Source organism: Prunus dulcis, chromosome 6, assembly GCF_902201215.1.
Source record: "Prunus dulcis chromosome 6, ALMONDv2, whole genome shotgun sequence".
Taxonomy (NCBI): Eukaryota; Viridiplantae; Streptophyta; class Magnoliopsida; order Rosales; family Rosaceae; genus Prunus; species Prunus dulcis.
In genome coordinates, this window is record NC_047655.1 from 3,565,424 (window position 1) to 3,589,292 (window position 23,869).

Here is a 23,869-nt window from a genome sequence, read left to right on the forward strand (position 1 = left end):
TTTTAGTACAGAAAATTTTGGATTGTAATGAAATAGGAAGAAACTCATGTGCCCGATACTCCCACAATGAGAGAAATTTTCCTGTGCGACTGTGACACTATCTCGTGGGTTATTAATTTCGGTTTCATACATAATATGAAGGAAAAAGTTTGGCTCTTTAAAATTGAGGAGGAGCTCCTCTTTACAACCAATGTGATTTTGACACGTGTCAATTTTTTTTTCTTTTAAAGGAGGAGCTCATCCTTAATTTTAAGCAGTCAAGACTTACTCTGTCTAATATCAAATACGAAAACGAAATTCCATAACCAATTTTTTTTTTTTAAAATCCAAGCACACCCTTGATAATTTTCAACAATTTAGTAGCATTTCCAAAATTTATAAAGAAGATTATTAAAATTTATTATTTACGATGACATTATTTAGTGTATAAATAAATAACACACTCACAATCCAAAAATTGTAAATTTAATATTTATTGATGACCAAAACAAGACGGAAAATCTAAAAAGCAGTTGGCCGGTGTCTCTTTGATTTTGATGTCCAACGTCTACCTTCGTAAACTCCGCTAACCTCAACACCCCCTGCGCACTATATCACTCAATCTGCCTGCACTTCATTTATATGCACACCTTCCTCAGGCTTAACCTTCACCACCCTCTTATCCTGCTCACCTCCCTCCCCACCATGACCGCCTCTCTCGCCCTCTCCTCCATTTCTCTCAACTCCTCCTCCGTTTCGGGGCTCCGAAATGGAAAAGGAGCCCCGCTCGGTATCCGGAGCCTCGGGCGATCTAGGGTTTCCATGACCGCCTCCGTTGGATCGCAGACTCTGCAAAGCGATGCCTTGTTCGCTGATTACAATTCCAACTTCGCTTTCCTCTTCCCTGGTCAAGTGAGTTCGTTGCTCCATTGCCGCCATTTCCTTTCTTTAACTTGAACAACGTCGTTACTTTACTGCTCAGCTAGTCATTCTAATTTTGAAATTGCTGTCAAAATTTCATTCTCAGTTTGATACGAAAAATTTGCAATTTGGGCTGCAATTGGATAGTTGAATTTTGTCTTTTCCTATGCGTTTCTTGTTTGAAATTTCTATAGATACAGACTTCTTAGTGCTGAATTGAGCTGAATTTTGTCAATGCTCTGCTGTTTTTTGCAACACAGGGTGCGCAAGCAGTTGGAATGGGAAGGGAAGCTCAAAGTGTGCCTGCTGCTGCGGAGTTATACAGGAAAGCAAACGATATTTTAGGGTAGCATTCATACAGTTATTTCATTATTATTATTTTTTTGTTCAGCTCAGATATAATCACTTTCTTTCGGTATATGGAAGATGGTTTTCATGAGTGATTTAATGTGTCTGTTGTGTGCAGGTTTGATCTTTTGGATGTTTGTATCAATGGGCCAAAAGAGAAGCTAGATTCAACTGTTATAAGCCAGGTATGAGTATCACCTGAATTAACTGTTTTTTACTTTATAAGCAATGCTACACAGATGGGGTTTTAACTCCATGATGTGTTTCAGATTTTCACTTGATAGTCAGTGATATTCTGGATTGGCATGGAGCAATTATGTTTTTCTATGTCAAATGTTCAATTATGTTTTTCTATGTCAAATGTTCAAGGATGAGATTTTCTTGTGATAGTCATTGATTAGTATCCACTACTACTTTGCAGCCAGCTATTTATGTCACAAGTCTAGCTGCTGTTGAGTTACTTCGTGCAAGTGATGGAGGCCAGCAGATCATTGATTCTGTTGATGTCACATGTGGCCTAAGTTTGGGAGAATATACTGCTCTAGCATTTGCTGGGTCATTCAGGTGAGCCATCCAACTGAGCAAGATATGCTATGTTTCCTACTGTATTTAAGGTTTCATATTGAATTAAGGATGTGCCGATGAAATTATGCACAAGTAAAATTTCTCCTTTGATCTGTTAGCTTAATGATCTCATTTAAGTTTACTGGGCCACAAGGAATTCAACTGTTCAGATGCTGCCTTTCCATGTTTATAATATAGGGGAGATGAACCGCCATTTTCATTGTTTACTTGGTTTAGGATGGCAGATTAATGTATTAGTAGAAGACATAGCAGATTTATTGCATTTGTGTGATCTTCTGTAGTGGCTATCTTCTTGTGCTAATCTTCCTTATTTGTTGACTTGATTCAATATGTAAGCTTTGAGGATGGGCTCAACCTGGTCAAACTGAGGGGAGAAGCCATGCAGGTAACTTTATAGTTGTGCCCGGTTTTTTATGATTCATGTTCCTGGAGGGAATAGGTGCATATTCTATGACACTTACATGCTTCCTTTTTATGACTTCCTTCAGGAAGCTGCCGATGCTGCCAAAAGTGCCATGGTCAGTGTCATAGGGTTGGACTCAGACAAGGTTCAACAGTTGTGTGATGCAGCCAATCAAGATGTCGATGATGCTAACAAAGTTCAGATTGCAAATTATCTATGTACTGTAAGGACTAAAAATCCAACCTATTAAGCCTAACTAGATGATTGGTTCTTAATTCATCTTAACAAAATGTTTGACCATGGCATGGAATGATTCTGTTGTTGTAGGGCAATTATGCTGTATCTGGTGGTGTGAAAGGAGTGGAAGCAGTAGAGGCCAAAGCAAAGTCATTCAAGGCCCGAATGACGGTACCATTCTTCATTTCCTACTTAGATGCAATTCCATTCTTCTTCAATTAATTTTTGATGACGAACCCCCTCCTCCCCCATTCACTTCATGCTCAGGTTCGACTAGCTGTTGCTGGCGCTTTCCACACTAGTTTTATGGAACCTGCTGTATCAAGATTGGAAGCTAAATTGGCAGCAACGCAGATCAGAACACCAAGAATACCAGTTATCTCCAATGTTGACGCACAACCACACTCAGATCCCGAGACAATTAAGAAAATATTGGCTCGTCAGGTAAGCTAGCCAGAATTTTCTCCTCCCCATCACGTCTCACGAGCAAGAATATTGATTTGGACCCTAAACTCAAAACCACAGGTGACTTCCCCTGTTCAATGGGAAACGACTGTCAAGACTCTCCTTAGCAAGGGGCTGAAGAAGAGCTACGAATTGGGACCTGGAAAGGTATAAATCATTGTACCAAACGCCTCAATGTACACACACATATCACTTTGGCTCTGTAGTCTTTTTTGGATTCTGAGTTTGTTTGAATCATGTATCAGGTTATAGCTGGCATTGTGAAGAGAATGGAGAGAAGTGCAGAGATTGAGAACATTGCCGCGTGAAAAGGCAACCGGAGATGTGGCTTCAATGATATCCAGTTACCATGTGGTGGTACATTTGCCGATGGGGCAGTTGAGGTTGGAGCATGGGAAGAAGCGGCTTTTTCGGCCAAATCTTTAGAGTTTTGTTAGGTGATTAGAAATCCTATTTTCAATATAATAAAGTTTGGTTTCTTCTCAATGTTGCAGTGCATAAGCTGAAAAATTCGATTTTGTAGATTGCCTCAGAATTATGTGAATTGCTGAATACTAAGTTGTTGTGACACAGAAATGTGATGAAATGAACATGATTGATAAATTATTTATATTTCATAGATTGTTCTACATTTCATGAACTGGTAACATGCAAATCCAGTGATTTGATAATTCCCAATCCAATTCAAACCGGGCGCCGGAGTTGGTGAATGCGGTCTATCAAGTTGCCCTCGGGGACCCGATCAGCCCAAGGGGGAGGAGTTCCGGCAAAGGAAATTCCCCGCATCGCCTCCCTAACCCTCGTCGCGTTCTCCGGCGGCAACGGCGCATTTCTGCGATTCTCGTCTTCTCTGAACGCCCTCATTATCGCCGAATCAGAAGCCTCCTCCTCCTCTTCGTCTTCTTCGTCTTCGCTGCTCATGCTCATGTTATGATTATTAGTACCCTCGACGTTGTCGTTTAGGCGGAGAGACGAAATCCCTCCCTGTACCTGATTCATAGTCACGCCGTTGGAGAGCACCAGCTGCTGCTGCGGGTGGATCGAGACGGTATCGTTTCTGCTCTGATCTTCATCTTCGGAATCGACAGCGGTGACTGGCTGGTAGTACTCGCCGGCCACTTCGTCCTCATCGATGTTTGTGTCCGAATCGCTTCCGTTGAGGTAGTCCGTAACTGAAAACCACAAAACGCATAATTAATTAACAATTAATCACAATGTTTAGAGAGAAAACAAATAAAAAAAGAAACATAAAACTGAAACCTTCGATGAAATCAGGATCAGCTGGAGCGGTAGCGTTCATGCTTTCAGTCTTCCAGAGAACCCAAGAATCTGAGAAGTGCGTGAGAGCGTTTTGTTGAAACCATGAATATAAATAAATAAATAAAACCAGAAATCGGAAAAAATAAAAACACAAAATGTAAACAAAAAAAATCAAATGCACCAGCCGGGAATCGAACCCGGGTCTGTACCGTGGCAGGGTACTATTCTACCACTAGACCACTGGTGCTTGTTGACTTTGTTATGCAAATGAAGATATATAGTCGTTAATAGATGTTTTCTTGTGGAAGTGCAGACGGAGAAGCTTTGTGGCAGTAGTTTCAACTTGGAACCACACATTTGAGCTCTTCTGAGCTGCTTTGGCTGGGCAGTGAGGGAGGGAGTGGAAGCGGGAAAATGACAGTTCCCACATTCAGGGCCTCAGTTCCTAAGTCTCATCCATTGCTCATTCATTCCCTTTCCTCTGCTCTACCACTCACAGATGAAGCTTCAAAGAAGAAGAGGTTGCTCTCTTGTTGTTCTTCATCAGAACTCAATCCAGTTCGGTGAGCCAATCTTAATTTCTCAGCCCAAGTTCTGGTATCATTATTTTTTTCTTTTTTGTGTGAGAGTCTTCAGTTTAACTATTGGAGCTTGGAATGAATTTCTCTAGGATTAATATGTGTATAATTTAAACATGTTGGTTGATTGATGTATCTTGGCTTGGTTAATGTAGGCCAGAGCTGTCTTTCTGTGTTGGCACTCATCTTATTCCACACCCCAACAAGGTATTTCATACTTGCAAGTTGCAAACCCATGTTTGTCTTCTTCAAGCATGTTCCTTATTTGTGTTGGGCATGATGTTTTTCTAAGAAAGTTCTAGTCTTTATTATCAAAATTCTAACAATTTGAAGTCTTGGTGGTGTTTTGAAAGGTTGAAAAAGGTGGGGAAGATGCTTTCTTTGTGAGCAGCTACAATGGGGGAATTATTGCTGTTGCTGATGGTGTCTCTGGGTATGGAAACTAAGTGGGGTTTCTTTTTTATTGGATTATGAACTTTAAAGCTTTCAACAGCTGCTTTGCGATTTGAAAAAGAAAGAATATAAAGATAGTTTGGATTTTGGTAGAGGACTCACAAGAAATCCATTGTCGAATTGGGTTAATAAATTCTGATTCAATCTATGCTGCAAAGTCATTGTGATTTCAGAATTTGTGATCTTCTCATTTTTGGCTTGCCAGTTGGGCTGAGCAGGATGTGGATCCTTCATTGTTCCCTAAAGAATTGATGGCCCATGTTTCATGTCTTGTGGGAGACGAGGAGGTAGTCTTCTTGAGTAAATATAACCAATGTTGTCTTGTTTCTCCCAAAACAATTTATCGTTTTCATTATGTTTTCAGAGCCATTATTGTTAAGTAGCTTTTCGAGTTTCTGCATATGTTGTGTGGCTAACAAATCCGATGCATGTTACCTATATAGCAGGTGAACAACAATCCTCAGATTCTGATAGGAAAAGCTCATGCTGCTACCTCTTCTACAGGTTCTGCTACGGTGTAAGTTCATCATTTTGTTCAAGAGACCCTCACTATGGTTGTCATTTTCGTTAAGAGCATCCTCACACACACATTTATGCACCTTAACTTTCCTTTGCCTGACTCCGAGTAGAATTGTTGCCATGCTGGAGAGGAATGGGATTCTGAAAATTGCCAATGTCGGGGATTGTGGACTGAAGGTTATTCGTGAAGGTAATATATTATTCCCAATGCCATACTTGTGAACAAGTTCTGAGCTCTCCATTGCTCCATATTGAAATGACATGTCATTGTGACAACTTGCAGGTAAAATTAATTTTTCCACATCTCCACAAGAACACTATTTTGATTGTCCATACCAACTTAGTTCGGAGGCTGTTAGCCAAACATACCTTGATGCGATGGTATTTACACCTATCTAACACTACGTGATTGCTGTCTATATTCTAGTCTCTCTAAACTAACAGTTCAGTGTCCTAATTTGGATCAACGACAGTGCATGCACAAATGTCTTACATGGGTTTCATATCTCCTTTTGGCTGCTTAACCACTGGGAACTGAAAACAAAGCAAAAAAAACTGAATATGACAGGATTTTCTAAGAATTTATGATGGCTGGTTGGACAAAAAAATTGTACCATATATTCATGTAGAGCCTGCAACTAGTAAACAGATACTGAAACCTTTGTGGAATTGCCATTTTTTTAGTGCAAATCAGATTATGATGATTGCCGGTGATTATGATTGTGGGATAATCCATCTCCAATTTCAGGTCAGCAGTATTGAGTTGATGGAAGGAGACACCATAGTAACGGGCTCAGATGGACTTTTTGATAATGTTTTCGACCATGAAATTGTTTCTACATTGGCCAGATACAGAAATGTTGCCGAGGCTGGTATGTGTTTCCAATATCAACAAATTCTATGAGGGATTAGTAATTCAGCACATAATATATTTTCTTTCTAACTGAAATTGATTTTAATGCTAGCAAAGGCATTAGCTAATTTAGCAAGCAATCATTCATTGGATTCAAACTTTGATTCTCCCTACTCCATGGAGGCTAGATCAAGGGTAATGTTATTTATCTGACTTAACCAAATTCTAAATCATGACGCTTTCTCACAATGAAGACATAATAATTTGTTGCCTTGCTTTTTCGCACCTCTCAGGGTTTTGAGGCTCCTTTATGGAAGAAAATTCTTGGAATGAAGCTAACAGGCATGGTCTTTCTGGTTTAATAGATGACATTGACAATTCATATTCCTTGATTTAATGGCTGACCTGAGTTTTTCTGTTTGTGTAGGTGGAAAGCCCGATGATATCACTGTGATTGTTGGTCAGGTTGTAAGCTTATGAAGCATTTTGATCTTTTTCCAAGAGAGTCAAACTTCAAAGACAAACCTCCCCTTTGCAGGGTAGCTGTGCTATAATTTTACTTTGATTTTTTCATCCTTTTTAAGAGTCTTATAACTTTCATAGATCCATAAAAGATTACAGCAGCAACTGATTGAAAAATATCCTTTCATATTTTGTCTACAAATGTACTGCTTTGGAAAATGTAAGGGTACCTCCCTTGTGCATTAAGCAAGACATTGCTATAAAATTCTGGTTACTGTCTGAATTTCCTATTTCTGGTCACATCTTTCATTCAAATAAAGTCGACAGTCCACATGAAACTTTTGCACGTTTATTTTGTGCAAGCATCATCGAGAAAAATGAAGTTTCATGATTATAGAAACACCCTTTATAATGAAGATTGTGGGATAGTCGGATTGTTATGTATTTTCTTTTTAATGTCTACCAACATTAACATTTGTGAGAGCTAAAATATTATTTAAAACTTTATTATTGATAGATTGATCCATACATCATCAAGAAACCCAAACGGATGAAAAATACTCAAACAGGGTTTCATGTAACAGAGATTCTAATGGAAAAACAAGAAGAACACTTATTTCTATGATTACTAGAACAAACACTGGGGGGCAAAAAAGGATTGATTGAAAGACAACAATGTGTACAATACAAAAAATTAACCTGCACCAATGAATCTAACTCGCTGACTACGACACTGTCTATAAAAAATAGACTCCAGTCAGGTCCGAAAAATTCTGATCGACTTGCTTACTCATCCGTCGTGTGAAGCAAACTCTGATTTCTCAATTATACAAAGGTATACCTAATGCAATAGAAAATCTCCTTTGTCTTTAAAGGCTCTTCAGGTTATAGTGCCACTATTACTACTACTACCATTGAGTTCTTGGAAGAAGGTTTTTGAGGCTTCATATGTGGACCAGCAGATAGCAGCAGCTGGGGCATGGAAGAGCATTCTTGGAGCCCATCCCCTCACAAGACCTTTGTATCCATCCTTTCTCACTATTGTCCGAAAAACGTCTCTAATCGAACCACTTTTAAATCTGTCACAACCGCAAATTCCCTGTACAACCAATCAATGAAAAAAAACCAGAAGTATTTCAGACACAGGTTGCAGTCATATAGCTGTCACAAATCTTTACTTAAATCATCCAGGGCTTAGTAATTCCACTAAAACTTTAGGTAAAATAGGCAGCATGCAGCAATGCCTATAATTGATCCATCATTTGTTTCAAATCTTAATAAATTATTTTGATAGGAAAATTGTATTAAAAAACATGAAGGTGATTTAGTTCTCCGACGTCCAAATGGCACACATGAACGGAGCAAAGGATAGCGAGGAGAACAACTTTCTCGGCTTCCACTCGAAATACACACACAAAACTGAAAGTGCATGTTAAATAGAAAATGTGAAGTCCTATTCTTAATATGATGTCCAAAACATACTGAAGAAAATTGAGTAGGGCATGGGAGATAATGTTTTTGCTTTTAGTAGAAAACGCTTTTCAAAATATTTCCATTTGAATAAAAGATAACTTCTTTTCTGCTCTCATTACCTTAAACAGTCAAGTACTTGGAAACTAACGGTTATCAATTGCACTAGTATCTATTAATTATCTTCTTTGGCTCTTCAATTTGGTCCAAAATTTTGCAACGCTTAAACAGTCAAGTGCCAAAGTGAACTAACAAAAAGATTTACCTGACACTGCAATTGAGTTTTGACCACATCCAGCGGCGTAGTGACCATAGAGGCCAAGCCACCAGCTGCAGCACCAGCAGTAGCATGAACAATCAAACGCTCGTCGTTCGCATGCTCGGGTGAAATCTCCATCAAGCCCCTCTTCACCGCCTCATACGTCGCAAAATGCACCGCCGTAAACGGGGCATTCATCAGCACCGTCGTCCTGTACGACGCATAAAACGCCCTCACCCCATCTTCCCTGAACACCTTCCGCACACAATCCCACACTCCATTGTACGGACTGTGAAGATTGTTCCCCAACTGCAGCCTCTGCTTCACCATGTCCATTGGGGTAAAAACGGCGTCGCTCGCCACCGTAGCAAAAACGCCCGAAATCGCATGGGCACCCGGGTTGTTCGGGTTCCCGCCCGAAAAAAACTTCTTGCTCATCTCATAGACGGAGAAGTAGACGGCGTGTGCCGGGCCGGCTCCGAGCCCCATGGCTCCAATGCCACGGTAGAGTCCGGCGGGCCCCTCGGACTTTAAAATGGATCCGAGGGCCTGCCGGACTCCGACCGACTTAATCGGGCAGGACCCGAGAGCTTGCATATGGGTTTTTATGGTGTCCACTGGGAACATGGCCATGTGTTCGACCATGCCGGCGATGGAGCCGGCGATCATGAACTGCCAGAAGTGGAGGCCGTCGTGGGCCGAAATGGTAGCGTCCTGCCGGTAGTCTTGGGGCTGAGAAATCGGGCGAAAATCTGGGTTTTTGAACTTGGGCGTGGCGTCGGTGGCCATGGGAGGAGCAAAATCGGTGCTTGGCGAGATGGGTTTGGGGGAAGTCGGATTTTTGAGATGGGTTTGGGTCCGATTCGGCTGATTTGAGTTTGGGGAGTTGGGTTTTACTGGATTGGGATTTCTCCATAAACAGTTATATCAAAGCAGAGGACTTGGCTTGCATCATCTTTTGGATTATTGATAAATAGTGTCTGAGTCTTGAGTGAGAGAGAGAAGGGGTTTAAGTTTAACGAGTCAACAAGGCAGGCAAATTGGGACAGGAGATGGAGTAGATTGATTTTGGCATTAGGGTTCCAAAGATTTCGGATTTGGGGTTTTCCTTTTCTTTATTTAAATTTTTTTTATTTTCCTCCCGAATTGAAGGAGATTGATTGATAATTTTTTTTGTTTTTGTCGCAAGATTAATTGAGAATATATACTTCGGTTTTGACTTTAAAGCCCACACCACAGGAATAGGCAAATGGGCTGCTTTTGTGACAAAAGTTTTGTCATTGTTTCTGTTTTTGGGCCACTCTCAACTACCGGCTGGCTGCCTCTTCCCTTGTCCAAGGATCTTGGAGTTAAAAGGAAGTAAATTTCAGACATGAATTTATCTCCACCATAATCTTAGGAAATTTTCTCTTTCAAGTTTTTACATGTTTTTCCTTCATACTCTGAGCTTAGTTTTTTATTTATTTATTTTATTTATAATATTAAAAATATTTATTTTATTTATAATATTAAAAATATTTATTTTATACGAAGGGAAAATACACATTGGAGATTTAGCTCCACCAAACTCAATGTGAATTTTAGGTCTACTAATTTACCAAACACAATGTGAACACAAGAGACCTAAAATTCAATGTTCACATTGTGTTTGGTAAATTAGTAAACCTAAATTTCACATTGAGTTTGATGGAGCTAAATCTCCAATGTGTAAGCAGACAAGGTGGGCGCCCCTAAATTGGAAGGGCCTCCAATTTGTATAATACTCTATATATACATACCTATATTATTTATAATAAAAAAGCTATATCATATAAATATTATGTTAGGCCGAAACCAATTCTTATAAATATAAAGAAAAAACTTACTTAATCATTCAATTCAAAATTTAAAAGAGGAAAATCAATAAAGGCCCACTCATTATTTAAAATATAAAAAAAAAAGAAAAAAAAGAAGACTTGCCCAATTACTCAATTCAAAATTAAAAAGAGGAAACTCAATAAAGATCCAATTATTTTTTAAACTTATAGTTAAATCAATTAACCTAGTTGAATCAATTAGGAAATTGAAAAATGCATGGTAGAAAAACTTGATTATGTAAAGTTAATTGATACTTTTGAATCGAAAGATGTAAGACGAGTGATATTTAAGTGATGTTTTGATGCGTTTTATAAAGTTGTTGTGTAAATTACATATTGATTATTTCTTTTATATTACAATTATGAATTTTAGTTCATATAATATTTTTTTAACTTACCAAAAAAAATCACATCAATATACATATAAAGTAGAAAGTCCCATTTCTAAAACTTACGACCGCGGCTATGTGAACATATCATGTAAGTTGCGAACAAAAATTGAAATATTATAAGGGAACCTTATTACAAGCTTTTAAACAGTCTTCTGAGAACCTCTAACAACAAGTAGATTGAGTCTTGGCTTAATGCTCATGGCCTTGAGAAATGCTTCTAATGAAGGCATTGATGTTAGTCTCAGATGACCCACCTTCTGCAATGGCACCATGGCATATCTTCTTAAGCTCTCTAGCTCTTCTCCTCATTTCCTTCCCTTCTTCATCCTCCAAATCCATAAATTTCTTCACCTACCCAGCAATTTCCTCCCTTGTCACCAAATGGTCAATTTTGACCTCAGCCTTCTTCACCCGCAACCCAACTTTCCAATCCTCCACAATCAAGTTACAGACCATGCCTTGATCCATAAGCAAAGGAAATGCAAGAAAGGCCACACCAGCAAAAACGCCTTCTCTAACCGAGTTCCAACCACAATGTGTCAAAAACCCTCCAACACTAGAATGGCACAACACTCTCACTTGGTCACACCATGGCACTACCAAACCCATGTCGCCACAAACCTCTTTCAACCTACCGGTTTCTCCACGAGCCACCCAAATGAACCAAACACCGCTCTCGCGCAAACCAGCTGTGATCTCATCCATTTGGGCACTGGAAACTGAAAGAAAACTTCCCATTGAGATGTACAACACAGAGCTACAAGGTTGAGAATCCAGCCACTTTAAATTGTTAAACACACCACTATCACTAGGGTCATTGTCTGAGTTGAAGTAAGGTATTAAAGGGCCAATGGTGTAAACGGGTAGTGAGAATTTTGCTCTTAAGACGTCAAGGACTTGGGTTTCAAGCTCATAGATGGAGGGGAACAAGAGATATTGTGCTTTAGGCACCCAAGAAAAATCTTCATGGATGTGTCTCAGAATATTGGGGAAGCTTCCATCCATGAAATGAGGAAGGTCTACTAGTCGTGTCGAAGAAACTCCTGGGATGTAGTCCACACGCTCATTGCCCCTCTCTGTTAATGGATAGCAGGAAAAAAATTAAAAACAAAACACAAAAAAAAAAATATGTCAAAAAATAAAAACAAAACAAAACAAAAGAAGGTAATAAGATTGAATTGAATTTTGATAATGTTACTCTCAATACACACTTACGTACATTAATATGAAAGAATATTGTTTGGCTCATTTATTGTAATTTAGTGTCACTAGTTTATAAAGAGTTATTCTTATGAGATAGGGATTGAACTCGGTACCAGAAAACTGCCTTAATGAATTGGCCTAATTTAAATTTGCCACCTTCAAACTCTTATTTGTATAAAAAAAAAGAAATGACTTTATAGAAATACCATGTAGCTACATTTATATTCAGGCAATTTATAATATTCTTACCTGATTGAAGTAATAAAACGGAAATTCAATCAAACAACTCAACTTACAATGAAATATATAAAATAAAAAAATATAATATAATGGTAACAAGATAGCAGTATAATTTCCTTTTTCACAAATTTAAAAGAGGAATAGAGAAAAGAATAGTCACCTAGCAAGTCAACAGGGAAATGCCCATTTTCCGCCAAAAGATTGAAGTGTTGAAACACGGAGAAAACGGACGCTGGTATCTGCCAGAACGATGCAGCCGGGACATTCCTTCGGTTTCCGACATGGATGGCCCAAGGCAGGAAAGTGTTCGCCACAATCAAAACAGGCGGCTGCTCGAGCCGACCCAGAAGCAGCTCAAACGGAGCTTCCATATTGGTCATGATGGCTTCGATGAAGCCGTCCATGTCGGAGGCGCCGACCAGCTCCGACGGGATAACGTTGGGAACTGTGGCGAATCGAACATTGTCCGGCTTGGCTTCGGAGCCGATGAAGCCGTGCCACTCTTCTGTGACGACGAAGGTGATGAGAATATCGGCCTTGTGGGAAGCTAGCAACTTGCAGAGGTTCATCATTGGGTTGATGTGGCCCCGGCCGGGATAGGGCACGGCAACCACGTGGCAGGCGGAGGTTGGTTGGTCTTTGCTGGAATCCATGTCCGAATTTTTGGATCAAACAGGTTAGTGATTAGGTTGAAGAAGATATAACATTTTCGTATTCGCTTTTTAAAGTAGAAGGTTGTTCTGTTCGGCGAGTGTTTCTTAAAGAAGTCCCTACCACACAAGAGTGTGTTTGGTGGAGTTGGCTCCAGCGCATAGGAAGGCCAGTGGATGTTTACCTCAGTGGTTGAGGTCTTTGTTTGCAAACCCCATGGCATCAGTATGAATCCCCTTCTGGGTGCCCCCTCCGTCCCTACCACTTGCGAAAAGATGCAGAAAATAGAATAACTTTGACTTAGTTTGGTATTGTTGTGCTTTTAAAACAAACTACTTCTTGTGCTGCGAGAATAAACAGCTGTGAAGTGAAGCAGCTAAGTGGTAATCCATATTTATAAAAGTATCTATATTTGTAAAAGTGCTGTGAATATAAAAAGCAGTGTCATGGTATTTGGTAAACTTTTTTTTTTTTTTTTTTGTAGAAAAGCTGTGATTGTGTATAATGACCAAAAGGGTATGACAAAAAAATATTATTTATTTATATGTCTTTTTTTTCGAAAGATAAGAAATTTCAATATCTTTTTTTTTTTTTTTCTCGACCATTCTTCCCCTTTCTTTCTCTTTTTTGACAGAGACCATTCTTCTCCCTTGTCTTGGTCTCCCTTCTCTGCAAGTCTTTTTTTTTTAAAAAAAAATAAAAAATCTAAAGTGTAAGCTTTTCCATCCCATACCTTTCTCTCCATCCATCCATCTCTTAAATTTCTTCAAGATCTGGGGGTTTGGGATGCTCGGTTTGGTGAGTATTTCTTAAAGAAGTCCTTACCACACAAGAGTGTGTCTACTGGAGTTGGCTCCAGTGCATAAGAGGGTGGGTGGGTGTTTATCTCAGTGGTTGAGGTCTTTGTTTGCAAACCTCATGGCATCAGTTCGAATCCCCTTCTGGGTGCCCCCTCCCTTTAAATTAGATTTCCCCCTCCCCTTAGAATAGACTATCGATCGAATATAAAAATTTAAAAAAAAAGTCCTTAACACGTGCTAAAAGATGTAGAAAATAGAACAACTTTGTATCATGGGAACTGTTTTCTTAGAGCAACTCCAGCGATCAGCTGAGCCCAAGGCTGGGGGGAGAAAAAAAAAAACCCAGTTCCAGCTAGGAGCCCAAGCCCGGGCCAAGGTGGGACCCGGCAACTTGGGCTGGTCCGAGGGCAAGGTTGGCCCGAGCTCTAGCCCTCGTTTTGGTGTTGACGTCAGCGCTACAGTCGCGCTCTGGGCTCTCCGATCAGATTTTTTTCTCTAATCCAACGGTAGCCAATTTTTGTGCAATAAAAAAAATGAAAAAAAATTGAATTTAAAAAAAATAAAAAAAACAAAAAATTAATGATTGTTCTTTTTTCTATAAATACCAAAATTTTATCCGATTGAGATATGAATTTTATAATAAATATTGACACGTACGAACCCAAAAATTTTATCCGAAAATATTATCCAAATTAATTGTTTAGGTAAAAAAATTTGTGAAAAAAACAAAAAAAAAAAAGAATAGTAATTGCTTTTTGTCATGGCAACGGGTGAAAACACACAATACTATTTGTAAGGGCAACCACTATTCACATGAATAGTGGCTGCCCTAGCTCCCCCCTTGCCATGGCAAGGGGCAAATGAGTGGAGTTGCTCTTAATACCGTCCCCAACGTTGGTGGGTTACGTAAGTTGGGTGGAGTTGAATTCACTCTTGACACCTAAGTTCAAATCACTCCACCTTTTTAATAAATTAAATTAATTTAGAGCCCGTTTGATAACTATTTCAATTTTAGTTTTTGTTTTTCATTTTTTGTGCTAGAGTATAGAGGAAAATGAGAGTGAGAATAGGAGTGAGAATGAGATTGAGAGAGATGATGAGAGGGAAGAGTAACAAAAATGAAAAGAAAATCTTGAAAGTGAGAACAATTTGAAAATATATTTCAGTTTTTAGTTTTTGTTTTCACTTTGATTACATTCTCCCCTCTCATCTTCCCTTTCAATTCTATCTCCACTCTCATTCTCACTTCCATTCTCCCTTTTTTTCCTCTATACTCTAGCACAAAAATTATAAATTATAAATTAAACTTGTTATAAACTAAAGAGAAATTGGAGAGGAAATTGAGATAGAGAAAGCATAGAAATCTGATGTTTCTCATTCCTTATTGAATGTTTTCTCCGTCGGTCTATCTCTTTACATTGCAAGCGATATGCCTATTCATAGGCTAAGGTTTTGGTAAATACAGGGAAGGGAAAGTTCCTGGAAGATGCAAGGAAACTTCCTCTGGGGGCTCCACCTTCAAACTTTTACAACACTCCCCCTTGGAGACCACAAATGATATGGAATATGCCTCGTTAAAAACCTTGCCAGTAAAAACCCAGTGGGATAAAAACTGGTCGAAGGGAAAAAAGAGTACATAACCATGTGTAACAGAAAATTCTTTGTAAATTGACACGCGTGCGACACTGCCTCGTTAAAACCTTGCCAGGAAAAACCCAGTGGGATAAAAACCTGGACGAAGGAAAAAGAGTTCAGTGTGTAAAGGTCTTTATTGACAGCACGCTCCCCCTAATGCTTGACAAAATATCTTTAAGCCATACTGTTGATCAGCTTTCTGAATATCATAGTTGACACTGCTTCTGTGAGTCAATAGTGTATGAAGGTCTTTATTAATACCATGCCGCCCCTGATGAATATCTCCCCCTGAAAACTTCATGACTAACTTTGTTCCAGTAAACGACCATATAAAAATTCTTAAAGTGTCCAACGGATAATCCTCATAAAAATGCTTCAATACTTTCTTAGTATAAGCAAGAATCTCGTTGGCATAATGCTCGATCTTTAAGTCGAGAAAAATATTTCTGGAACTCTTGAGAAGCTTTAATGTGTTGCAAACACATTATAATCAATATACTCACTGAGGCAATTTATGTACATTAACATTGAGTACAGATTTTGTGCTTCAGGCACATGTCATTCAGGGACTTGCTTCATGCAATTTCAATCCTTTCAAGGATTTTGTTTAAAGGGATTAAACTTTATGACACATTATATAGCTTTAACCTAGCTATTTATACATCTTTAGGAAATCGCTTCTGGCAATATGCTCCATGCCTTTAATAACCTTTAAAGATAACATGTTGGTCTCCGTAAATGTGCAATAAGGGGGCACAATTGAATTTGTAAATATGGAGAAAACCCAACATTCCTTGTTTATGCCAAAAACATTGTGTCATACAAAGTAGGTATATTCCCTTTTATTCCGAACACCCAAGTATAACTTTCAATATTAACATCTTTTGGGGTTCGTACTGTGGGGTTGTTCTTTCACGTTCATTCTCATCTATAATGGAATTGCCTCATTCCATTTTGGCCAATGATATTGTCGACATTTAATAATTGAACGTGGTTCCAATCAACACAGCCCATTGATGATTTGAGTAGCTACTCCAAAATCAAAATTTGTCATTCATCAATTCATGATCCCACCATTCTCATGTGCATGCGCATGCATCAATTATAAGCATTTCTTTGCTTTTGGGTACCCAAGCCACTGCAGGGGGCTTTTATTATGTGAGAATGTGGATTATAACCTCCAATGGAGCGTTATTTTATAGTAGGGGGTGGATAATCTCCATTTAGGGAGTTGGAACATTTAGAACCCATATATCTGTCATGCTGCAGGCATGCCACAGCTTAATACATACATGTCAATTAATTTCTGGGACTTTAACCCATACAATTTGCTACGCATTAGGCGTGCACAATATCAATATTGACATGTCAAAGGATTGTCCTTTGGGGACTTCAATCCACATCATTTGCTACGCAACAGGCGTGCATCATATTGATCACTGCTATACCCATATTTTGTTCTTATGGGACTTTAATTTGTGCAGTGTATTATCAATGTATCCAACTTGCAATCTGTAAAATTTGCATTAATAATTCATGGATACATACAAGCCATTCTTTTGGAACGGACTTATCTCCCCATTTGGTTACCTTTCAAGATAAAATATCAAATAAGTATATAAGCATAAAATAACACAAGTATTGCTTACATCCTTAGGTGGGAGAAACTTTTCTCAAGTATCATTCAAGCTCATATCGGCCCAGTAAATATAATGTAGCGCTTGATGATCTAGTTATATCCTGCAAGAGCAAAATCACAATTCTTTTCTCTGTCAAAAACAAATAACTCTCAGAGTTAGGATCACTTCATGGATTCTTTCTTCAGATGTTCATTCTAAAGAAATAAAATCTCTTATGAACAGAGAGTTACAAAAAGAGAAAAAATGCAAAAAAAATTGTGATATTGATTGCAAGATAAGGTAAGCAATCAAGGAAGGAAGCTTGGTGGGAACAGACAACAAGCTCTCAATTCTCCTAGTCTAGAAGGACCTCAGGAGATTAGAGCATAGGGCCGCCATCACAGTTCCCTGATCTTGCAGAAACATGATCAGGGATAGTCTTGCTTCCTGAATGGATGATCAGAGATAGTCTTGCTTCTCAAGCATATTAAGTGCTTACTGATAAGAAAAACAAGTAGATATGGCATCACTAGGTATGGAGTAAACTTGATGTCTTCTGCAAAGAAAATTTCGTTAGTAACACATTTATACACAAATACAATGAATAGGTAGAACCGGTGAATTTTAAATTAACCATAGGAAAATTGCGAGATTCTCGGGATACTTTTGAAAAAGTAGCTCCGTGAAATCCGTAAAGCAAGATCGGCTTTGACGAAAATAATACTTGAAAATGCCGAAAGTGCCGACAGGCATTATTAGAGGCCACGTGAAGTTTTGGACTCTGGGAAAGAAAAAGATAATATGGGGATTCGAGAAGATATTGGGATCCTGGAAATGTTGCCACATTTTCGTCTATAGATATTGCCTTTGCAAAACTTGATTGGAGCAACTGCGTTTCAACTCAACTTCCTTCATTTTCTGAAACTTTAGTTTTTGTAAGACTTTCTTCCAAACCTTCTTAAAATGGCTTCCTCTTCTTCCTGCCCAAATTATTTCAATTTAAATGATGCTCCCACAACAACCAGTGACGCCAAAGTTTGGCGTCCATCCTTTGTATCCCAAAATCGCCATCTCACAGTTAATGATTCTGTGATGATGAATGATGCTACTGCTGTCACAGTAGCTAGGAATTTCATTATTCCAATGGATGAAATGTTGTTGACAGGGAGGTCTGAGGAAGAGGCTATTGATGACTCAATGGCTTTTAGCATTCAGAGTGCTGCTTCTGTTTCTAACATGGCTGATCGTTTGAGTGCTAGAGCAAACGAGGTTCAGAAGCTAACAACTGAAAATTCGTCTCTTCAAAGAATGCTTCATGAGTCTCAACAGGAGGTTGAGAAACTTAAAGGAGAGAATAATTCCTTGTTGAAACTGGTGAGTTCATACTCTGTTGATACACTGAGAAGGCTAGACATGCTGCAGGTCTCAAATGAAAGAATTTTGGGAGACCATGAGAGGCTCATGGCTAGGCTTAAGAGGCACCGTCCTCTTCCTTCAGAGGCTTCCAGAACATAATGTAATTTTATAGATTTTACAGGGCCTGCACCTTCATTGCAGGTGGAAAAAATCTATCTGTTATATGCTCCTTTCCTGTTATAATAATTGCGCACATTCTTAAACTTGTACCTGTGGTTTTTACGTCTTTTCAAAATGACGGTTTGGAACCTTGTGCCTTATAGGTTCAAATAACCACATCGACTCTCTCAAATTTCATATTTCAATGCATGTGAGCCCGTAACTTCTGGCCCAGGCTAAACACAAACTCAGAATTTATTCGCCCTTTTCAAATGGACATGAAATATGGATTGAGTAAAAGCCACGCTAATATCACAATATAGTAGTGAAGAGCATTAACTACTATATACCCACAACTTCAAGTTCAGGATCTCTCATATATTTGGATCCATGGGCTTCCGGCCCAGATATAACAAAATATGTGGGGAGCCTCAATTCATTATTTGAGGTTTATATTGATATTATCCATTTCGCGGTGTATTCTTAACAACCGGAATTCACAAAATATATTTCTTCCTTGAGGTGTCGATTATAACATAATCGAACTTTATTAAATTCATCATTCTCTTATGCCAAAGAAATATGTGGTGTACCACAATTTGCAATAATACCTCAAGGGTTGTCCATTTAACTGTTGGAACTTTAGGTTCTCAACACTGTTAGATTTTGAACTTCATGCCAAAATCACATATTCTCATGGTATGGATATTTTTACAATTTTCTGTACATATTTTGGGACTTCAAGTCCTTACATAATTGTCCATATTTTGAGGAACTTCTGGCATCTCATTTAATTGCTCATCCATGAGTTTAAGGAACTGCAGGTTCCCTTTTGTATATAGTGACGGTTTACCCAAAATGGTTAATATTTATGCATACGTCACTATTCACATATTTATGCATACGTCACTATTCATGTGAATAGTACTGTTCATCAAGTCATGAATACATATCTATTCATGTGTACAGTACATCTGCCAGTACAGTTATCATCCATGTGTACGGCACTTTTAACCAATACGGTACTGTTACATCATTAAGGAACTCTAGGTCCTTATTTACATGTCAAGGATCAAGGACCCTCAAGTCCAATCACATGTTTACAAATACAGTACCGGAGAGACTGCCAGCTCTCATTTTAATATCATCATCAAGGATCTTCAAGTCCTGATGTAATTGTATGATGAGGATCAAGGAACTTCTGGTCCTGATCTGCATACTATAAAAACTCATCATACAGCACAATTAATCCATAAAATAAATTACTGGTAAATAAATTACTGGTATGGACGATAAACCCGCACCATACTTTAAATAAAATTAAATGTGCGGTAAAATAAATTCATAAATTAAATTGCTTGCTGTATGGACGTTAATCCCGCACCATACTTTAAATAAATGTAAATGTGCGGTAAAATAAATTCATAAAGTAAATTTGCGATAAAGTAAACATGCTTGTATGGGCACTAATTCTGCTCCATATATTTAAATAAAAGTAAAGGCGTGGACGATAAACCCACACCACCCTTTTAAATAAATGCTGTCGTATGAGTAATAAACCTACACCATACAGTAAATAAAATAATTGTGGGATTGATAAAATAAAGACAATTATTTGTGGGTTCATATCAACACCACAATCAAATAGTATGATATTATATTAAATCATTTTATAAAGTAGAAGTCATATTTACCCGACCAAAGTGCACGTTAAGATTCCAAAACCAAGAGACCAAGTGGGTGGCTGTCAATCAGTAAAATAATTTTTGTTTATCCGACAGACAGGCCAGCCAATTTTTGTTTGCACTTGTCATTTTGGAAAGCAAACTCACGGCCCACTTGCAAGTTGCAAGTCCATGCTATTATTGTTGTTGTTTTGGGATGAACACTGATCATCATCATCATCAGTACCAGAGGAGGCCAAAGTGGTCGTCTTCTTCAGCCTCACCGATCACCACAATAGCTCTGAAATGCAACTGCTTGCCTCCTTTAACCACCTTGGTGACTCGGGGATTATGAAAAGTGCAAAACCAATGAACACTGAAGGCAGAATTCCTACTCCAAGCATTATCCTCCAGTTTATATGTGCTGGAAGACCAGAAAATGCATAGTTTGAAACGTAGCCTAGTAAAATTCCAAGATTTATAAAAATTTCAGGGAAGGAGGTCAGTGAGCCTTTGGCAATGGTGGGTGATATCTCAGCAATGTAAACAGGGGCAATCATGACACCGAAGCCAATTCCAATGCCGGCCAGGAGTCTTCCAATCATCAGTATTTCAAATGAAGGAGCAAATACCATTACACCTGCGCCAGCTTGAAAGACAACAGCAGCCAAGGCCATGGTCCACTTTCTACCAATCATATCGGATGTTTCACCACCAAGGAACGCTTTGCTATTAACTCGATGCAGATCTGCGCTGTACAGGTCTTCATCTTTGGCCAGTAGATTTTGGGGCTCACCAATAAGAGCTGAAGAAACAGAGGAAGAACAGAGCACAGAGACCCAAAACGGAGGAAATTGCACCGAGAACGAGAGACCCATATCAGAAAGAGAGTCCATTTCGGATCAAGAAGCGAAATTAGACTCAGAAAGTGAAGAAAAATTGAAATTTTTTTCATGGAATTGGAGAGTTCAATCAGAGAACGAATGGCCAAATCTGCAAGTATCGAAGATAAAGACGAGGACTTTGGAGGCTCTGCTCGACCTCTAATACTCACAAGGTGTAAATCAGAACCAGCAAGAACAGCAGAGAAGCTCGACCCGGAGCTGAGCTTTTGTTGGGATTCTGAGCGAAATGTGTTTCTTTGAGGATAGGAGTTTGCAGAGGTTCGTCATCAGTGAATTCAGCTGATATATTTGAGAGCGAATTCGTGCTGATAACGTGTTATAAATTAAAGAGAAATTGGAGAGGAAATTGAGATAGAGAAAGCATAGAAATCTGATGTTTCTCATTCCTTATTGAATGTTTTCTCCGTCGGTCTATCTCTTTACATTGCAAGTGATATGCCTATTCATAGGCTAAGGTTTTGGTAAATACAGGGAAGGGAAAGTTCCTGGAAGATGCAAGGAAACTTCCTCTGGGGGCTCCACCTTCAAACTTTTACAACAAAACTAAAATTAATATAGTTATTAAATGGACCCTTAGATTATCGCTGGTATAAAACTAAGATGTGACATGTTGTCAGACTGAAGTGATTTAGACAATATTCATTCACGACATTAATTTATGAAACCAAAGTCAAAATTAAAATCATCCCCAAGAAGAAAATTAAAAGTAAGTTGTTTCAAAGCAATCAGTCATGCATTAAGAAGTACAACGTCATGAACTACTTAATGGTCTTGTGAAATACATCCTTAATAAAAGCATCAAGATTGGTGTCTGATGAGCCACCTTTAGCAATTGCTCCTTGACAAGTCTCTCGAAGTTGTTTGGCTCTTTCCCTCATCTCCTTTCCCTCCTTGCTTTCGAGATCCATAAACCTCTGCACAAGTTGTACAATTTCCTCTCTGGTCACCAAATCTTCTTCATCAAACCCCTTCTTCTTCTTCTTCAGTACCCTGCATCCTATCTTCCAATCTTCCACAATTTTCTTAGCGTTGAGGATTTGATCCCCAAATACAGGGCAAGTGAGAATTGGAACACCGGCGTAAACAGCTTCTAGGGTTGAATTCCAACCACAATGTGACCAAAACCCACCAATAGAATCATGGCACAACACCCTCAATTGGTCACAGCAAGACACCACCAAACCCTTATCACCATCTTTCAACTTAGAGGCATCCCCACGAGCCACCCACAAGAACCTAGCATCACTGTTTTGCACCCCAGCAACGATTTCATCCATCTGGGCTTTTGAAACTGAGAGGAAGCTTCCCAGAGAGATGTATATGTAGAAACTCTGTGGTTTTGTAAAAGAGAGAGAGAGAAGAAGAGAAAAGAGAGAAAGGTTTCTTAAGAATTAAGAGATCTGTAGCTTCTCATTAATTAACAAAAGAATTAATACAATTACATATATATAGCCTTTTGACTATTTACATTTAGCTATTCTAAACCAACCACAGAAAGCAAACTAATTACATGAGTAACAAACTTATAACAGACTAAACTAATAACCAACCAACTTTAGTTATGATATATCATCTTCATCTTTACACCCCCTCAAGCCAAACTTGGAAGAATCAAGAATTCCAAGTGAAAGCTTGGACTGCAGAAACTGGAATCTGTTTTTAGACAAGGCTTTGGTATGGATATCGGCAATTTGAGACTGACTGCACACATATTGAACTTCAACCAGATGTGCAAGCACTAACTCAAGAATATAATGATAATCAATCTCGACATGCTTAGTACGAGCATGAAATACAGGATTAGAGGCAAGAGATATAGCAGAGATATTATCACACCAGAGAGTAGGTTTGTGAGAAATAGGAAAACCAAAGTCTTTGAGCACCTTGCAAATCCAAGTAACCTCAGCAGCAGTGTGAGCTAACGATCTGTACTCAGCTTCAGTAGAGGATCGGGCTACGGTTGATTGTTTCTTGGCACTCCAGCTAACTAAGTTGGTACCCAGAAAAACACATGAACCACCAGTGGATCTTCGGTCATAAGAACAACCAGCCCAATCGGCATCAGAGTAGGCTGACAGATGCAGTGAGCTTTTCCGAAACAAGAGACCATGAGTAATAGTCCCTTTGAGAAACCGCAATATACGTTTGGCTGCTTGCATGTGAAGAACAGTAGGTGTATGCATAAATTGACAGATTTGATTCACTGCAAAGGAAATGTCAGGTCTTGTCCAAGTTAAGTATTGAAGAGCACCGACAAGGGATCTGTATTCAGTTGGATTAGCAAGTAATTCCCCACTGTGATCTAGCTTGGTAGAGCTAAGTGGAGTGCAACATGGTTTTGCACCAGTCATATTTGTTTTCTGTAACAGATCAAGCAGATACTTGTTTTGGTGAAGAAGCAGAGTATCTTTGGTTCGATGAACTTCTAGACCCAGAAAGTAATGCAAGGGACCTAGATCTTTGACAGGAAATAAAGTGCTCAACTTGGCTATGAACTAATTGCAAATGGTAGCATCAGGACCACTTACCAGAATATCATCAACATAGATAAGAACTATAACCAGAGTTGGAGCATGAAGAACAAATAAAGAAGCATC

The 23,869-nt window shown here is 38.8% G+C and overlaps 5 protein-coding genes, 2 non-coding genes and 1 pseudogene across 9 annotated transcripts; 2 read left to right on the forward strand and 6 right to left on the reverse strand.

The window, feature by feature from the left end:
- The first annotated feature begins 448 nt into the window (after nt 1-448).
- Nucleotides 449-3,550, forward strand: LOC117631374 (malonyl CoA-acyl carrier protein transacylase). The gene is made up of 10 exons (XM_034364491.1): nt 449-891; nt 1,161-1,246; nt 1,367-1,433; nt 1,670-1,812; nt 2,170-2,218; nt 2,322-2,459; nt 2,564-2,644; nt 2,741-2,917; nt 2,999-3,085; nt 3,184-3,550. Exons 1-10 carry the CDS (start codon nt 622-624, stop codon nt 3,244-3,246), a joined length of 1,161 nt encoding a protein of 386 aa, XP_034220382.1. The 5' UTR covers nt 449-621; the 3' UTR covers nt 3,247-3,550.
- LOC117631375 lies at nt 3,515-4,310 on the reverse strand. The gene is made up of 2 exons (XM_034364492.1): nt 4,199-4,310; nt 3,515-4,110 (listed from the first exon to the last, which is right to left on the reverse strand). The coding sequence occupies exons 1-2, from the start codon at nt 4,236-4,238 to the stop codon at nt 3,623-3,625; spliced, it is 528 nt and encodes a 175-aa protein (XP_034220383.1). The 5' UTR covers nt 4,239-4,310; the 3' UTR covers nt 3,515-3,622.
- Nucleotides 4,311-4,374: 64 nt separating this feature from the next.
- Nucleotides 4,375-4,445, reverse strand: TRNAG-GCC. The gene has a single exon. It is a non-coding gene; the product is annotated as a tRNA-Gly (tRNA).
- Nucleotides 4,446-4,532: 87 nt separating this feature from the next.
- Nucleotides 4,533-7,346, forward strand: LOC117631887 (probable protein phosphatase 2C 26). 3 transcript variants are annotated; one of them, XM_034365221.1, is made up of 11 exons: nt 4,533-4,761; nt 4,932-4,983; nt 5,130-5,209; nt 5,435-5,516; nt 5,673-5,746; nt 5,859-5,938; nt 6,032-6,129; nt 6,497-6,620; nt 6,714-6,796; nt 6,895-6,943; nt 7,029-7,346. In XM_034365221.1, exons 1-11 carry the CDS (start codon nt 4,613-4,615, stop codon nt 7,079-7,081), a joined length of 924 nt encoding a protein of 307 aa, XP_034221112.1. In that variant the 5' UTR covers nt 4,533-4,612; the 3' UTR covers nt 7,082-7,346. The 3 variants fall into 3 exon arrangements, 2 of the variants coding, with proteins under 2 accessions (XP_034221112.1, XP_034221113.1); XM_034365222.1 differs by having other exon boundaries at nt 5,676-5,746; XR_004586404.1 differs by lacking the exon at nt 7,029-7,346 and having other exon boundaries at nt 6,719-6,796; nt 6,895-6,937.
- Nucleotides 7,347-7,614: 268 nt separating this feature from the next.
- Nucleotides 7,615-9,944, reverse strand: LOC117629552 (mitoferrin). The gene is made up of 2 exons (XM_034362072.1): nt 8,799-9,944; nt 7,615-8,162 (listed from the first exon to the last, which is right to left on the reverse strand). The coding sequence occupies exons 1-2, from the start codon at nt 9,579-9,581 to the stop codon at nt 7,944-7,946; spliced, it is 1,002 nt and encodes a 333-aa protein (XP_034217963.1). The 5' UTR covers nt 9,582-9,944; the 3' UTR covers nt 7,615-7,943.
- Nucleotides 8,384-8,519, reverse strand: LOC117633316. The gene has a single exon (XR_004586628.1). It is a non-coding gene; the product is annotated as a small nucleolar RNA snoR136 (small nucleolar RNA).
- Nucleotides 9,945-11,229: 1,285 nt separating the features above from the next.
- LOC117632246 lies at nt 11,230-13,136 on the reverse strand (annotated as a pseudogene).
- Nucleotides 13,137-20,654: 7,518 nt separating this feature from the next.
- Nucleotides 20,655-21,263, reverse strand: LOC117629740 (probable polyol transporter 4). Its single transcript, XM_034362331.1, has one exon. It carries the CDS (start codon nt 21,261-21,263, stop codon nt 20,655-20,657), a length of 609 nt encoding a protein of 202 aa, XP_034218222.1.
- Between the last annotated feature and the right edge of the window lie 2,606 nt (nt 21,264-23,869).

Excerpts from the sequence above, each read along its gene's own strand:
- LOC117631887 (XM_034365221.1), top strand. The coding sequence starts at position 4,613 with ATGACAGTTCCCACATTCAGGGCCTCAGTTCCTAAGTCTCATCCATTG. Across the intron at positions 5,517-5,672 it reads GTCTTGTGGGAGACGAGGAG|CAGGTGAACAACAATCCTCA; the intron begins GTAGTCTTCTTG and ends TTACCTATATAG. Across the intron at positions 5,939-6,031 it reads ACTGAAGGTTATTCGTGAAG|GTAAAATTAATTTTTCCACA; the intron begins GTAATATATTAT and ends GACAACTTGCAG.
- LOC117631374 (XM_034364491.1), top strand. The coding sequence starts at position 622 with ATGCACACCTTCCTCAGGCTTAACCTTCACCACCCTCTTATCCTGCTC. Across the intron at positions 892-1,160 it reads CTTTCCTCTTCCCTGGTCAA|GGTGCGCAAGCAGTTGGAAT; the intron begins GTGAGTTCGTTG and ends TTTGCAACACAG. Across the intron at positions 1,434-1,669 it reads ATTCAACTGTTATAAGCCAG|CCAGCTATTTATGTCACAAG; the intron begins GTATGAGTATCA and ends ACTACTTTGCAG.
- LOC117631375 (XM_034364492.1), bottom strand. The coding sequence starts at position 4,238 with ATGAACGCTACCGCTCCAGCTGATCCTGATTTCATCGAAG. Across the intron at positions 4,111-4,198 it reads TGATCCTGATTTCATCGAAG|TTACGGACTACCTCAACGGA; the intron begins GTTTCAGTTTTA and ends TGTGGTTTTCAG.
- LOC117629552 (XM_034362072.1), bottom strand. The coding sequence starts at position 9,581 with ATGGCCACCGACGCCACGCCCAAGTTCAAAAACCCAGATTTTCGCCCG. Across the intron at positions 8,163-8,798 it reads AAACTCAATTGCAGTGTCAG|GGAATTTGCGGTTGTGACAG; the intron begins GTAAATCTTTTT and ends TTGGTTGTACAG.
- LOC117629740 (XM_034362331.1), bottom strand. The coding sequence starts at position 21,263 with ATGGACTCTCTTTCTGATATGGGTCTCTCGTTCTCGGTGCAATTTCCT.